Source organism: Gorilla gorilla, chromosome 16 (genome assembly GCF_029281585.2).
Source record: "Gorilla gorilla gorilla isolate KB3781 chromosome 16, NHGRI_mGorGor1-v2.1_pri, whole genome shotgun sequence".
NCBI classification, from domain to species: Eukaryota; Metazoa; Chordata; class Mammalia; order Primates; family Hominidae; genus Gorilla; species Gorilla gorilla.
This window is the reverse complement of record NC_073240.2, coordinates 49445542-49461280: the sequence shown is the minus strand read 5'-3', so window position 1 is coordinate 49461280 and position 15739 is coordinate 49445542. Positions and strand designations below refer to the sequence as shown.

At 42.0% G+C, this 15739-nt stretch overlaps 1 protein-coding gene and 1 long non-coding RNA gene across 3 annotated transcripts in view; one reads left to right on the top strand and one right to left on the bottom strand.

Annotated features, from left to right (window-relative positions):
- Positions 1 to 323: 323 nt before the first annotated feature.
- Positions 324 to 15739, top strand: part of FBN1 (fibrillin 1) — a 234459-nt gene continuing 219043 nt past the window's right edge. Inside the window, exons 1-3 of one of the 2 annotated variants that reach the window (XM_063698539.1) lie at positions 324 to 489; positions 1129 to 1473; positions 2979 to 3178. In XM_063698539.1, coding sequence (XP_063554609.1) covers positions 1310 to 1473; positions 2979 to 3045 — 231 coding nt within the window. In that variant the 5' untranslated portion in view covers positions 324 to 489; positions 1129 to 1309 and the 3' untranslated portion in view covers positions 3046 to 3178. Of the gene's footprint in view, positions 490 to 1128; positions 1474 to 2978; positions 3179 to 15739 lie in introns of those variants that run through there. The other variant, XM_019011042.4, reaches the window with a different exon arrangement.
- LOC129527046 (uncharacterized) lies at positions 1607 to 15084 on the bottom strand. Its single transcript, XR_008671885.2, has 3 exons — positions 14976 to 15084; positions 12613 to 12755; positions 1607 to 11346 (listed from the first exon to the last, which is right to left on the bottom strand). It is a non-coding gene; the product is annotated as an uncharacterized lncRNA (long non-coding RNA).

Here is a 15739-nt window from a genome sequence, read left to right as displayed (position 1 = left end):
GAACCTCGCAGCCGCAGAGCGGGCTAAAACCGCTACTCCACCTCTTCCCATTTCTCTCCTCCCCACCTCAAGACAAAAAGTCCCAGGCCGGGCAGGACCTGATCACCTCTGCCTCCTCCCACTGCGCTAATCCTGCGAGCGAGAGGCCCCGCACCGAGGCGGAGGCTGGCAAAGGGGAGTGGAAAGGGAGGATGGATGGGGCCGGGGGGTGGGGTGGTGATGAGGGCGATGAAGGAGGGGGTGTCATTTTCTTTTTCTTTCTTTTTTTTAAAAAAGTATTTCTCTCGCGAGAAACCGCTGCGCGGACGATACTTGAAGAGGTGGGGAAAGGAGGGGGCTGCGGGAGCCGCGGCAGAGACTGTGGGTGCCACAAGCGGACAGGCGGCCACAGCTAGGACAGCTGCGAGCAGAGCCGAGCAGTGGCTGTAGCGGCCACGACTGGGAGCAGCCGCCGCCGCCTCCTCGGGAGTCGGAGCCGCCGCTTCTCCAGTGGGTGCAGCCGGGGTCCCGACGGGGGTCGGGCGGCCACCGGGGCTGGAGCTGCGGCCACGGAGGCTTTTGCGTTTGCGCCGCGCCGCGCCGCGCCGCGCCGAGGGCAGGCACAGGGACTGGGGTGAGGGGCTGTCCCGGAACGTCCACAGCTGGCGCTGGCCCTCCCCTGCCTGACAGCTTCCTGGCCCGGGGCTCTTGGTGCCGGGCTCCGCGTCAGATGTTCGGGGGGCGGTGGCAGCGCCCGTAGTCGGCGGGGACGGCGCGGCTGGCTTCCAGCCTGGCGGAGAGGGCAGGCTGAGGAGTGGGGCGTTCAGAGCGCGCATCGCGCGCAATTCGTGCCACTAAAAAAAATAAACCCAGAGAGCTCGCCCGGGGCTTAGGACCGCTGGGGATATGGGTACTTTGCGCCGCGCTCTTCTGGCGGGGCCCGGGAGGCCGAGGGATCGGCCGGGGCTGCTGCCGCCGGGGGCCTGGGCTTTCCAGCCAGCTGTGGACCAAACGGTTTTCCCTTACCCAAATTAACTGCGCCACGCGCAGGCGGCGCACGGGTTGGGCTCGGGAATGGGGACCGCGAGGCTTCAGCATCCCGATGCCCTGAAAGTCTCCCCGCCTCGGGGATTTGTCTCTGTGTTGCAGCTGGCAGGGGCCGCCTGAAGTGGGAGCAGCGCCTGGAGAAGGCGGGAGGAGCCCGGCCCGGGGGACGGGCGGCGGGATAGCGGGACCCCGGCGGCGCGGTGCGCTTCAGGGCGCAGCGGCGGCCGCAGACCGAGCCCCGGGCGCGGCAAGAGGCGGCGGGAGCCGGTGGCGGCTCGGCATCATGCGTCGAGGGGGTCTGCTGGAGATCGTCCTGGGATTTACCGTGCTTTTAGCGTCCTACACGAGCCATGGGGCGGACGCCAATTTGGAGGCTGGGAACGTGAAGGAAACCAGAGCCAGTCGGGCCAAGAGAAGAGGCGGTGGAGGACACGACGCGCTTAAAGGGTAAAGGAACCGGTTCCCTCCTTTGGTGTGGGTCTCCCAAGTTTCAAGATCCACAACAAGGGGCAGGATGACTCTCCCTGTGGAAGACTCCTTGGCAAGACCTCCTGGGGGCACCTTAGAGGTGCTAGGGTTGTTTAGTCCCCACCCCGTTCGTGGTTAAACTACCTTGCCCCTACTCCCAGAGATTTCTGCCCCAAAGGAGAGGACATGGTTAAATGGAATCTTGGGCCATTGTTGAGGCAGATTTTGGGAGGCGAGAAGAGTTCCTTGGGGAAGAAGGGGAGGAGTTGCGAGTGGGATAAGAGGAGAAGCCCATTCCTTTCTCTGCAATATCAATTCTGGTTGTTTCTAGAGGAAAGTACTTTCCTTGGGGTCATCTTGGTAGATGCTGTATTTGAAAGGGGGCAAGGAAAGGAAGGGATTCCCATGACAGTCAGAGGAGAAATCACACAGTAGTTGACTCTTCCGTAAATTATGCTTATTAAAATTACGGATTGGGTTTTCTGGGCAATGCTTCCTTTAGATGTCTACATTGGAAGCAGAACAGGGCAAGTAGTTCTGAGAACTGGTTTTTTGAGTTGTGTGGGGCTCTCTGTTTCACTGCAGCAGTAAGGCTGCTGTGGCCGGCCTTAAGGGAGTATTTTTAACTAGTGGTGTTTGTGTTGTGTACATGCAATTGACCATTTCACTGGCTTCCCATGCCACTGTTATAGATGTTTCAGCCGGAAAAATTTTAATTAGACTTGACTAAGGGTTGTCACTTTCCTGTATTGAAGGACAGTGGGAATACATTTCCTTTAAGATAAATTTGTCTGCAGTTGTTTAAGTTAAAGCCTCCATGGAAACAGCAGGATGGACTGTCAATGACCCCTTTTATCTTCTTGGAGGAGCCTGTTAAATAAATTCAGACAGTATATATAGGGAGATTTTGTATTAAATTCTTACCATTCTCGCTGATGCTCTTTTCCTGAGTGGTTCTGTAGCTTTATTATATAGCTCTGGGGCACCAAGTGATGGTATCCACTTGGATATGTGGCTGATCATTTCACTTAACTCTTTTTTTGTTGTGAGGTGTTATAGTCATGTATATGTAGTAAAATTTGTGTTTGTATGGCCCAGATATGAGAAGAAAAAGTAAACTCACCAGACCAGTTTTTGACTCCTAGTCTGGAGTAAGGACAAGATGATTGTATGAGCCAAGCACTTAGGCTGTGATAAAATAGCACAGAAAATAGTTATGATTAATTCGGTTCCATCTTGGCCTTCGTGGAAAATAAACCCAGAATTCCGATAATGTTGGAAGGAAGTTTGCTTATCATGGTAAGCCTGACCCTGATCAGACAGCAGATGTTTATTGCCCTGTGTGTAAGGCACATGGCAAGTTCAATAAGTAGACTGAGGCTCTGATTTTCATATGTTCTCAAGAGGACCTCATTTAGTCCAGTATTTTTCCTTCAAAAATACATTTCTCCTACATAATAATATCTTAATATCTATTCTGATAGGATTGCTCCTATATATAAAGGACATGGGGATTTAATTCTGTGGCTGAAGATCTGCAGAGAGGTGTGAGGCCTGGTCAGACATTTGTCTCATTTCTCTGGGCTGTCACCAACTAGTGTGTTCCCTTGGGAATGTGAAAAAAGAAACTAAGCTTTACTTTGTTGCTTAACAGGATGCCACACTTTTACTCACACTTGTGCTTTTTCTCTCTGGTTTTAAATTTGTTTGTGATTATAGAGAGATACCTCTCTGTGCTCCTCACAGTATTTGATCATTAACACAGACCTTATCCTATTGTAAACTATTTATAAAGCCTTCCTAAAAACAGGGTATTAATAGAATTGTAATTATGTGTGTTCCTAATTCTCATGTTAACTATAAGATTTTATAATAAGTGATATATATATATATACACACACACACACACACACACGGGGGTGAAAATAATAATTTAAAAATATATACAATTAAAAGTATTTCCCTGCCACCTTTCAGAGACCATTTTCTTGTGTATTTTTCTATAAATCTTTTAGGCGTATGTATACATGTACAAATAAACACAAATATATATGTATACATACACACATATGTGTGTGTGTGTGTATCCTTTTTAATACATGGAATGTACTGTACATGCAATATTCTGAACTTTACTTACTTTTTATGTATCTTTAATTCATCCATCTATTAACTCATATGGATCTACCTCATTCATTTTCTTTCTTTTTTTTTGAGACACAGTCTTGCTCTGTTGCCCAGGCTGGAGTGTAATGGTGCAATCTTGGCTTACTGCCTCCACCTTCCCGGCTCAAGCGATTCTCCTGCCTCAGCCTCCAGAGTAGCTGGGATTACAGGTGCGTGCCACCAAGCCCGGCTAATTTTTTGTATTTTTAGTAGAGATGGGGTTTCGCCATGTTGGCCAGGATGGTCTCAAACTCTTGGCCTCAAGCGATCCACCCACCTCTGCCTCTCCAAGTGCTGGGATTACAGGCTTGAGCCACTGCGCCCTACCCCATTTTCTTGTTGTATAGAACCTCATTATGTCACTGGAACAGTTCCCTAGTGATGGCTCTTTAGATTACATTGAGTCTTTTGCTATTACCAACTTTCTTCTGCATACCTGTGTTTACATACACGTGTTTATATGTGGTATAAATTAGTAAAAATAGAATTGCTGGATCAAAGGCTTTCCCATAGATTTTAAGCAAACCCCAATTCTTATGTTAAATTTGAATAACATTTTAAATTTATTCCCTCTGCTTATTGCCATTACAGTCTCATATGAATAAATCCTTTAACAGTGCCCTGCTATATAAATCATCAGAAAAAGCAGTTATGTACTACATTTTTCCAGTTATTGCTTAAAATTTCTGTTTTTGTCTGTTAAAATATTACCGGCTTCAAAACTCACCTCTTTGACTACAGTGAAACCTGTTTACCATTCTGATTGGAGATGCACAGTTTATGAAGTGAAAGTGATTTGTAACCCCCGAGTCTGCCTGATGCCCAGTTGGTGGCAGCAACTTTCAGCACCTCACTAATCTTTCCTCCAGTTAAAAGGTACTTTAAACTCATCAGTATCTGCTGTGCACTGGTTCCTTCTCCCCAGCAAATACTGCCTTCTTGTTTTTCTCTGATGTGGCAGGTGACTACAGAATCCGCCTTGGTATTCTTCAAATGCATATATATTCCTTTCTTGTCAGCTCCCTCTCTTCCTAGATTAGAAAGCTGCCTCATTTTCTGCTCACTGGATGTGCAGTCCCAGCTTGTCTTCCTCTCCTCCCACCCTGTTGCAGGTGTTCTTTTTTTTTTTTCTTCTCTCCCCACTGGGCAGCAAAAGTTGTTCCACAGTGGAAATTTAGGCATCCTCAAGTTTCTTCCCAGCTTCTGCTGTGTTTTCTTAGAGTAAATTGCCAATTTCTGTTTTTACAGGAAATCCTTTTTTAAAAATGGGATCAGTGTGGTCCCCCTCCACGCTGCAAAAATTGCATTTTTCTCTATTTTCAAATGAGATTTGTTCAAGTTTCAAAACCGCGTGAAATAATAAATGTATGGTAGTTTTCTTTTCCTTGGGCATTGCTTGATATGTGAAATGGGTTTATGAAAAATAATAAAATCATAACGTTATTTGTTTGACTTTCAATTCATGGGAATTTTTCTCAGCTAAACTCTAAATGGTGATTAGGCAAAACGTGTGGGAGACAGTCCAAAAAAGAAAAAACTCAACTGTACTTGAATAGCGGTAGTTATGCACCATTTATTTATGATTGCCTTATTGCTTTAGCTCCCAAGTAAGGAAATATTACTGTTTCCTGTCAAAGGGGGAAAAGTTCTTCACAGTGAGATCTCCTTTCCCAAACCTTGGAGAAGACGGATTGAGACTTCTGCCCTTGTGTGGTTTATAGGTACATGAGACCAGTTGTATTTGACACAATTTGTCCCCTTGTGTGTGATTCCTTTTGGTCTTTGTTTATTTGTTTATTTTTTTCCAGAGGTCTTGTTGCCAGAAAAATACACATGGAACAGTTCATACCCATGGTAGATTATGTGATGGCAAACTCCAAGGGATTAGTTATGTAGAAGTCTGTTATTAAAATAAAGAACTATAATAGGGAATACAGAAAAAGTTCTGTAGACTTTATAAAGTCCATTTTACTTTATAAAGGGGACTTTAAGACTTCACCTGAAGTCAGATGGGCTAATAATTAAATATGGGGAAAGACTCCTGCAGGGGTATGGTTTACATTTATTGAAAAGATTAAGCTAAAATATTGGGACACAATTTTTTTTTAAAAAAGGATATAGTGTTCTTAAATAGAAGATTTCAGCAATTCCACACATGAAACAAGAAGGTAGAGACAAAGTATTTATTTATGTGACTCATTTTGTAACATTGAGGACATAGAGGTTGTTTATAAAAATGTGTAAGTTGGTAATACAAATTAATTAAAACATACATCAGCCTATGGTGAAATGAGATGAGAGCTGATGGAAATGGAGTACAGACTTCCCTTCAACCTTATTTGGAATTTTAAAGAATATTAAAATGTTCCTTTATTGTCTTGTGTAGCACATACTTTAAAAATTATAGTATTATACTGATGACTCTAATCAAGCAAAATACTAAAAAATTATTAGAGTATTCATGTACCAGTTTGTTGGCTTTTTCTTCCAATAAGCCAATCAGCCTAACCACTTTGGGAGTTTTAGCTTTATTTTCAATGTGAAAATAAGATTTTACAAATGTTTTCTTGAAAGAGAAATACATTCTTTTAACAGTTTCTTTGTTTTTAAACATGAACCCAGCAAATGGGCCTGCTTAAGCAACTTAGAATTTTTTTCTCATGAGATTCTTTGAAGAAACCGACATCAATAATATATCAGGCCTGAGTTATGTGGCCTAACTCAGGCACTTGATAGTTTAGTGTTTCATGATTGTTCAGGTCGATTTTCTCATTAGATAGTTAAATCATCGAAGACAAGAATCCCATTATAAGCATTTTACCACTAACTCATCATTAAGTGGGGTTTCAGAAAGTTCATTAATTCAAGAAGGCTTGATTGAATGCTAGCTTGAGTTTAGTTCTGTGGAAGGCCAGAGACATATACCCCATAACCCTGGGGGTACTTCAGGAACCATGAGTGCACAGAAGGGTAGCGTCCCTGGAATGGGGGTCTGGTATTAAGTCTAAACAAATACATAATAACAATTGCAGCCATGGTAGGTAACATTTAGGTAACATCTATATGTTACTAAGCACTATATGTTGCTAAGCACTGTTCTTACTGTTTTGCATATGATAATTCATTGAATCCTCATAGCCACTCTACAAGCTGGGTGCTTTCATAAGCTTCCCTTCACAGATGTGAGAGCCGAGGGATGCAGAGGTTAAGTTCTAAAGACAAAACTTAACGTTAACTTTTCTTTCTCCATTAATTTTAGTTATGGTTTTGGTTTTTCATTCCACCAGACAAAAATGCAGGCCCAAGACGTTGGTAAAATTCCACTTAAAATTCCTAATATTCTTTCATGCTAGTTCACAAATCCTAAGTATGGTTAATCACACAGTATTATTTAGTCCAACAAGAAACTTTCTGCAAATACATTAATAAAACAGAAAGAATCATAGGATGTTAGAGCCAGCGGGACTTTGGACAGCGTATTATATTTTAATATTAGACCTTGACTTGTGTGAGGGTGGTAGGTAACCATTGCAGGCAGCCTGCTGGGCATTGTGTGGGCTTCTGAGCTGGAGGCATTGCTGTTTATGTTGTTCAGAACCCTCTTGCTGTCATGTCCCCTGTGAGAAATCTCTCTGAATAGGGTTGCAAGAAGTATTTCTCTTTCCAGTGGAAATTGGTATGTGTCTTAAATCACGACCAGTCGTATGAGTTATTTAATTATTTCTTTTTCATTTTTTAACCTTGGTTGCCTGTAAACTCAGCCCAATTTTTTTACGTTAAATTGCAGCCATAATGGTAAAAAAAAAAAAAAAAAAAGCTCTGATGTATCACTTATGATTGTACTTTGCAAATACTAATTCTTTTAAAACATAAATCCTTTATGAGGAAAATTAAGCTTATTTATTCATTTAACAAATGAAGAAACAAGGGATGCAGAGTTTCAGTAATTACTCCAGGGACATAAACTAGTAAGTGGTAGAGTTGGGAAATCTAGCTTCATAGCTGGAGCTCTTAATCTTAATATTTTACTGCTTTACAGTTATAATAAATCTTGTAGCTGGTAAGTTTTTTTCTTCCATACCTTTTATACCTTCATTTCCCAAGAATCTTCTCCCACCATTGCTATGTGGAAAGACTCAACATTTATTGATGGCAGATGCTGTTACAAGCCAAGGGAAGCATCACTGTGGGAATGGGATTGATCAGAAGTGACTTTACAGTGAAAGTCTATTAGGGCTGGGCATGGTGGCTTATTCCTGTAATGCCAGTGCTTTGGGAGGCTGAGGCAGGAGGATCACTTGAGCCCAGAGGGTTGAGGCTGCAGTGAGCTATGATCATGCCACTGCACTCTAGCCTGGGCGACAGAGCAAGATCCTGTCTTAAAAAAAAAAAAAGTTTATCAGTGGTCAACAAACTGAAGACCAAGCTCGCTTTTTTTGAAAATAGAGTTTTATTGAAACAAATCCATGCCTGTTTATTTACTTATTATGTATGGCTGCTTTCTCCCTACAGCAGCAGAGTGGAGTAGTTGCAACAGAGACAGTATGGCCCATAAAACTGAAACATTTGCTCTTTGGTCCTTTACAGAAAAAGTTTAACAACCTCTGATCTGCGTGATAAAAAGTGACTGTCTACTAGGAGTGAGAACCCCTTGAAGGCAGAGATCTTGCTTGTTTTATTTATCTCTAGGAACATCTAGGAACTGGGTATGCGGCACATGTTCAATAGAATAGTTTTTGATGGTTGAACTCTGAGCAATTTTGATGAGCTGATTAACTGGGTATGGTTAATTATATAAACTAGAGCTTGGAGTAAGTATAGCTGAGAAATAAAGGAAAGATGAGTGAAAAATACATCAAGGGAAAGGGATATGAAGTGTCTGAGGTCTTAGGACATTGACTGCAGTTGGGCAGGGTTGGCACGGCATGGTTCCAAGTGACATGGTTTGTAGTGCAGTCTATGAAACGAGTGCCCTCTGGAGCTGTGCAGTTTGCAACCTTGAGCAATCTTGTGAGCCCGTACATAGGTGGCAACGTTGTTAGGGAAAGGAGAGGGACTAGTGGAAACATAAATGTCACTGATTGTTGTGAAAGGCAAGGACGGGGAGCTAGTAAAGGATTCTAAGATAGGAACATGATCAGATCTTTGCCACTGGGTAGGGGTGTGAAAGGTAGATGATTAGAGAGAAGAGAGACTAAAGGCAGGGAGATTTGGATTTGGGAGGCTAATATAGGAGTCACAGTGAGAGTCCACGATGGTCTGAGCAAATTCAGTGAAAGGGGTGAAGAAAGAAGAGACTCAGGTGGTTCCAGAGTTAATGCAGACAGTACTTGACTAGTTGGTTGTGAAAGACAAAGGCGAGGAGGACCTAGAATGCTCCCACCTCCATATATATTCAAACTTAACCATACACGAAGTCACTGTAGCACCATAAAGAGAAAATAAAGGGAAACGAGATCAGGCCTAGGCCCTCTACTACCATGAAACAAAGTATTTTCATTTGTGAGTGTTTGAGTTATTTTATTGCTACGTAACAAATTGCCCCAGACTTCATGGCTTAAAACAACAATTTTATTCTTTCTCATGATTCTGTGGCTCAGGAATTTAGACAGGACACAGTGGGGAATCTTGTCTCTGTGCCCCACAATGTCAGTTGGGCTGGAACAGGCAGTATGACTTCTTCACGTATGCATCTGGTTCTGTGACCAGGCACTGGCGCCTGCCGCCCTATTTACTTGGGTGTGGTTTATCTAAATGGACCCACTGAGGAGGAGAATAAAGGAAGCAAAGAGCCACTCGTCTGGCTCTGCTGGGGGCCTTCCAAGTTTTAAAGCTCTCTCTCATGCAGTTTCCTGCCTGAACCTGCCCCCGGGATGGAGCCATTGAATGTGGTTTTTTTCAAATGGGGAGACTGAGCCCCAGATGCAGCGACTAGGCCTTGCTCAGAGTGAGTGTCTGTTGGGGCTGGATCTTGAACAGCAGCCTCCTGACCCTGGTCACGTGTGTTTATCCCACATATTGACCGTAGGCTAACTCGAAGGGCTGGGGGCTGGCTGGCTGGGGTCACATGGGCTCATATGTCCTCGACATTGCCTGGATTCCTTGATTCTCCTTTATATAGTCTCAGGTTGTCCCCTTTCTATACGTGGCCTCTCTACATGGTCTTTAGAGCAGCATAGCCAGACTTTTTCCGTGGCAGCTCAGGATCTCTCAAGAGCACAAAAGTGGGAACTACCAGACTTTCTTCAAACTTAGCCTGGAATCGCATGACCTGGAATTCCATCCAAGTCATAGGCCTCATCCAGATTGAAGGGCATGGACTATTAAGACCTACCTTTGGATGTGAGGAGCAGCATGTGTCTGCCGGGAGGGGAGAAAGTGGAGCCATCTTTGGAGACCAGCTACCACTGTGAGGCAATAGATCTTTGAGAAGGCTAATCAGATACTTTAAGTTTTAATTCTAACTTCATCAAGTTCAGTTGGCTTAGTTCTCTACTGAGGATGCCTCATTGTATTTTGCTGCTGTAACTTCAGAATGAAAAAGCTCCATAAATATTGTGTTTGCATGTTCTGTTAGATTCATGTTAGGGCATTGTTCTTAGTTTGTCCACAGTTCTGCATTTAAAGAACTCACAACTGTCAGGAATAAAATTAAAGTTCCTAATGAAGCAGTATGTTTTGTTTTATTCAAATATGAGAATTTCAAAACATCTAACCATTTTCCATTTGCTTTTAAGAAAATCAGCTTTTAAGATTATACATGAAATAAATTTAATGCGCAATCACTCTAATTTATTAACTTTGGTATGTTTTAACTTCTTCTGTATGGAATTTTATTTTCAATTTCTATTTATAGCCTCAAATGTATGTATCTGTTGGTGTAATCCACCTCAATTTTTTAAATTAGGGGTTATACTAATAAGTAAAAATAGGTTGCAGTTGCTAATAGAATTGGTGTTGTAATGAGCTGAACTGTACTATTTTTCTTATAAATGGAGTAGCCACATTATCAATAGAATAAAATTGGATTAGGAATATAGTCAAGTTTGCATTGTGGGTGTCTTATACTATATCAAATCCTAGATTTAAATTTCTTGTGACTACCACTTTTTCAACCTAAGTGACTTTTTTTTTGGTTGAAGTTATCACTGACTCTGTTTATTCAGCTCCCTCAGAGCGGAAGAGAGAAAGCAAAAACCCCTATCTCTACCATTCCCAGCCGGAGATGTATTCCAGACAGCAAGCAGGCTCAGAGTGGGAGAGCTGCTCCATTAAACAAGTGGTTTAGTTCAACATTTTGAAGGATTATGAATTCCTAGACCATCAGTCATACTTACATTCAAATATAAGTATCCAAACACATCTAATTCCAAATATAGTACAACCATTTTATGATGTTGGTGTTGGGAGACAGGATTTATGTCTGCCCTAAAGACACATTGTCTGCTGTCAAGTTTCATGGTTTTGAACTGAAGTATGGTAATATCTTTATTAATAAAGACAATGTACTCCAGAGGCAGGGTTTCATTTTGTGTGTGTGTGTGGTTTTTTTTTTTTTTTTTTTTGGTTTCTTCTTCTTCCTTTTCCGTTTCTGTTTCTCTTTCTTTGTTGCCATCTTTTCCTTTTCTTCTTTTTCTTCATCATCATTGTTTCATCTTCTTTTTGTAAGTAATTTCATAAGCTGTGCTGCAAATAAAATAGGGAGAATAGGAATATCAAATGAGAGTTAAAACCTTAAGAAAAGTGAACAAGGTCTAAGTAAAATACAAAATTTTTACCTGGGAACTTTGGGATGTTCAAAAAGAAAAACAGGGTTAAGGTTTTTGTTAGGGGAAGGAAGGAGAAAGCCTGAGGGAGGCAGGAGGAGAGAGCTGGGAGAAGGTTCTGGAGTGAAAGTCTTGCCAGCCAGTGGACCTAGGCTGGACAGGGCAGACGCTGGGTTTTGAAAGATATTGATGACAACCCCTTCACTCCCGGCAGCATTGGGACCAGGCGACCTGTGGCCTTAATCAGCCTCTTTTAGGGGACAGAGAGCTTATGGAGGAGAGTCAGGACATAAAGACACTTGGATGCCAGAAAAGATTCGTATGAAAACATTTAGAGGAATGCAGTGGAAAAGCAGGTTAATCCATTGTCTGGTGTGCACCTGTGTATATGGTACTATGTAAAGTTTGATGCATCCTGCTTCCCGTAACTAATGGTTTATTGTGTATCATTTCCCCTGTTCATTCAGTGCTAATTTGTAAGATTGTGTAATCAGACCCTAATAGGTTTGGCCCTTTGATGAATAACTTTTAAAGGACCTTCTTATTTTTAAATGCTTTTATTTTTGCCATTGAAATTATGGCTCATATCTTCTTCCATAGCCAGACCATCCATCTTTAGAAAAATTCATATTACAAATTAGTTATAGTAGGACAGATTTTAGAAATGTATAAATACTGAAACTGAGGCCCAGAGAAGGTCCAGGAACAAGTGCTCAAGGTGCTTATTTTCCTCTCTGGTTCGTAGGTGAGGAAGCTGAGTCATGTGGTAGCGAGAGCTGACCTAAGGCGCGTTGTTGGGTAATAGATTGGGCCTCTTTGTGTTCATACCCTCAAGAGGTGGACTGGTATCTGCAAGTTCTCTGCTACACTTGAAATAACCAAACCTTATCAATCCTGTGGGCATGGGTGTTTTTCTTTCTCTCATGTTTTGACCTTAGGCAGTGTGATTACTCTCTCAGCGGTCAGCCCTGAAGGGGTGATACTGTAGCAGAGTTTTAGATCCTCAGTACTACCCTGCTGTCAGTGGGAGCCTCCACATTAGAAGGGATTGGGTGGGATGGGACTTTTTGAGGGAGGCAGTTGTCAATGAGGGTATCAGTCAGGTGGTTGGAAAAAGAGAAATAGTCTTCTCCGGGAGTCTGAAGCATGACTCCTCCCCCCAACCCTCCACCACACACATACTCACACTTCTAATTGGCAGTCAAAGAGTCAAATGACCTGGGATCAACTAAGGCAGTTCTGGGTCTGTGATTAAGCTTGGTTTCTTGTTGTGTAACTTGCTGGCTCAGTTGTCCAAACTATACATTAAGAGTTCATGTAATAAACATGCTAAAGAAAGAAAAAAATTCTTAAATTCTTGTGTTTTCTTCCATATCATCTCCCCTAGTAATACTGTAAAACATCTGCCTACTCCAAGTGACAACTATGTTATGAGCATTAGCTGTGTTTGAATAGGACCCAATGCTTCATTTTCAGAATGAACACCCTGTCTTGGGCTTGTTGATATTATTATCTTTTTTTCCATTGATTCTAGGCAGAACTGCCATTTGGAATATCTTTCTCTCCCTTTACTGATGGGGTTAATGTCTGAGGAGATGTAGGCAAGTGCTTTTCAGTGAAGGACTTGATGTGCAGCCTTTAAGTAGACAAATAGTTTTTTAATCTTTCATGGACTGCTGGTGCTTCACACCCCAGAGTTGAGGCCACTGACCTCAAGTTTGCAAATTTTATATCCCATTACCACCCTGTGAGCTCTGTACTCCCCAGGGTCACATAGTCGATGTTTTAGCTGGAATCTGAGAAAGTGCCTGAACATTTCCTGAAGAGTTGGCTAGGAATGTTTGGCAGTTTGGTCATAAAAACCCAGAGCTAGTGGCTGGGGTATATGTTATAATTACCTCACACTATTTCCTATTTGAGCCTGGCTGTGGGTAGTGGGGTATACTGGTATTGATTGTGGGACCATATTTTAAAGGACCAAGGAGTCATTTTCAATGATCACTAATAACCGTTGGCCACACTTTCAGGGAGGTTTGGAAGTGTGGAAATAGACATGCTTTGGGTCAAATCCTGGCTCCACCACCTACTAGGAGGAAACCTCAGACGAGTGATTTGACCTCTCTGGGCCTCAGTTTCTTCACTTGTAAATGCGATTAAATTATTCATCTTTCTGTGTTGTCCTAAGATTTAATGGGATGGTACATTTCAAGTTCTTAGTACTATGCCTGACATGTTTAGCTATGATGATGAGAATGATTATAATGCTGTTACAGATAAGGAAAATGAGGCAGAGAGTCATCCAAAGAGGCTGTTTTTTATGGCTAAAGCAAAAATCTAGATAATCATACCTATCTGGATACCACAGTCTCCACTTTCTTATCATAGAAATGATTGTATTAAGAAAGAGGAGGCAAACCTGAATTTTAAAATGTTCAGAAGTGTAATTTTAATGGACTTACTATATCTGTGGAGATCTGGTTATACTTAAAGGCAGTTTGGGGATAAGTTTTTATTTTTTAATTTTCTCTTTCCCTAAATTGTGTTGTCTTCATTGGGAAACAAACTTACTAAATATTATTCCTTATTAATATGCACCCCCTCAACTCTTCCAAAAAAGTTTGCATTTTTTAACTGGCAGATCTGTCAAATAGGCCTTGCCTCTTTCCTGATTAACACATTTTTTTAAAAGATACTTTGTGAAAAGAATTTAAATTTTAGTAAATGGAAAGACTGGGTTGAAAACCATTCTCTTTGGCAGCAGTGCAGAGATACCCTGGGAGTTAGAATTGTTTCATAGCAAGGTGGTGTGCCATTCTTGAAATGTGCTTTAATTGCCTCTGTTGGAGTAAGGGTTTGGTTATAATTGGGTAGCCCAGATGACCACCTACAATTCTTTGCCACACTGCCTTTCAACACGTAATCTCAGAGGTAAAGAGATAAGCCCTCTTTTCCAGATTCCTCATATCAGATCTCGCGGAGAACTCCAGCACTGCCCCAGTCACACGCCCTTCACTGTCGCCAAAGAAATAGGACACTCCAGCTAGTCAGGACTGAGCCATGTGTTAGTCCTGTCTGAACCATGTGGAATGGGCTTAGGAAACAAAGAGTTTGGTTAGCAGAGAAGGGGAAGGGATACTGGATGGGCAAACACAACACATCTGCACTCACAGGGAGAAAGCTCCCTTTTCCATAGCGTCAGTATTCCCTCCACCCACTGTGTTATCACTGTCCTCTCTAGGTGCTTTGTGGGCAGGCCTTGCTTGCGTGATTGGGGACAGGCTGACTCAGATTGGCAGCCCCTGAGAAGAGCCACTTTCTAGTTGAGCGTTCCCTTCCTTTGGCTTCATGCCATGCAGCAACATAATGCTCATTTACTACAAAGAGATTCTTATTTGTTCTTCTTCTTCTGTGTCCTCTTTCTCTTGAGAAATTAAAAATCTTTTTATTTTTAAATTTTCTCTTAATGATTTCCATTTTGATTTTAATGAGAGTTGACTTTCGGAGAGGTCTTAAACTATTGAACATCCATGAGAGTGGAACAAAACATACATTATCTTAATTTAGGCATAGCTTTCGTAGAGTTCCTATACGCTGCACCCTACATGCCAGCTCTGGTTAACTGATTGGCAGTAAACTCTAAGAAGTTGCGGTTGCTTCATATTCATTCACAGCCTATAAAAATAAGAGTAGAGTGTTTTAAATAAGGAACGATTTGAACAGATAATAGTTACTTTTCTATTTGCCATTGAAAATGTTCAAATTACTTAATGTCTCTCATCCCCGTGGGGTAAATCACACCATCACCAACAGAAAGTTTGTAAAAAAGTAAGAATATAAAATCAAACGAATACCAGGTACTTTCTTTTCTTTTCTTTTTTCTTTTTTGAGATGGAGTCTCACTCTGTCATCCAGGCTGGAGTGCAGTGGCGCAATCTCGGCTCACTGCAAATACCAGGTATTTTCTGTGCTCTACCAACTTCCTGGGAAAAAAATAAACCTCAAATAAAATAAACTTTTCCTTTTAAAGTTTTGAAAACCTTTCAGGTATTTTACAAAGATAGGCAAACCACTTTTTCTCCTTTTGCTTGTAAGCAGTTCTAACTTAATCCAGACATTATTGAACTTTGACAAAAGACAGCAGGGTCTAATATGACTGCAGACTGACTCATCTGCTCATTTGCATTTGGGACCTTCCTTGAAAATAGGTTGTTTGACACACATTCTCACACATTGAAAGGTCAGAAGACATACCAGGATTCTTTGCTAAATGATTTCCTCCCTCCATTTCGTATTTCCCATGTCCATAAGAATTC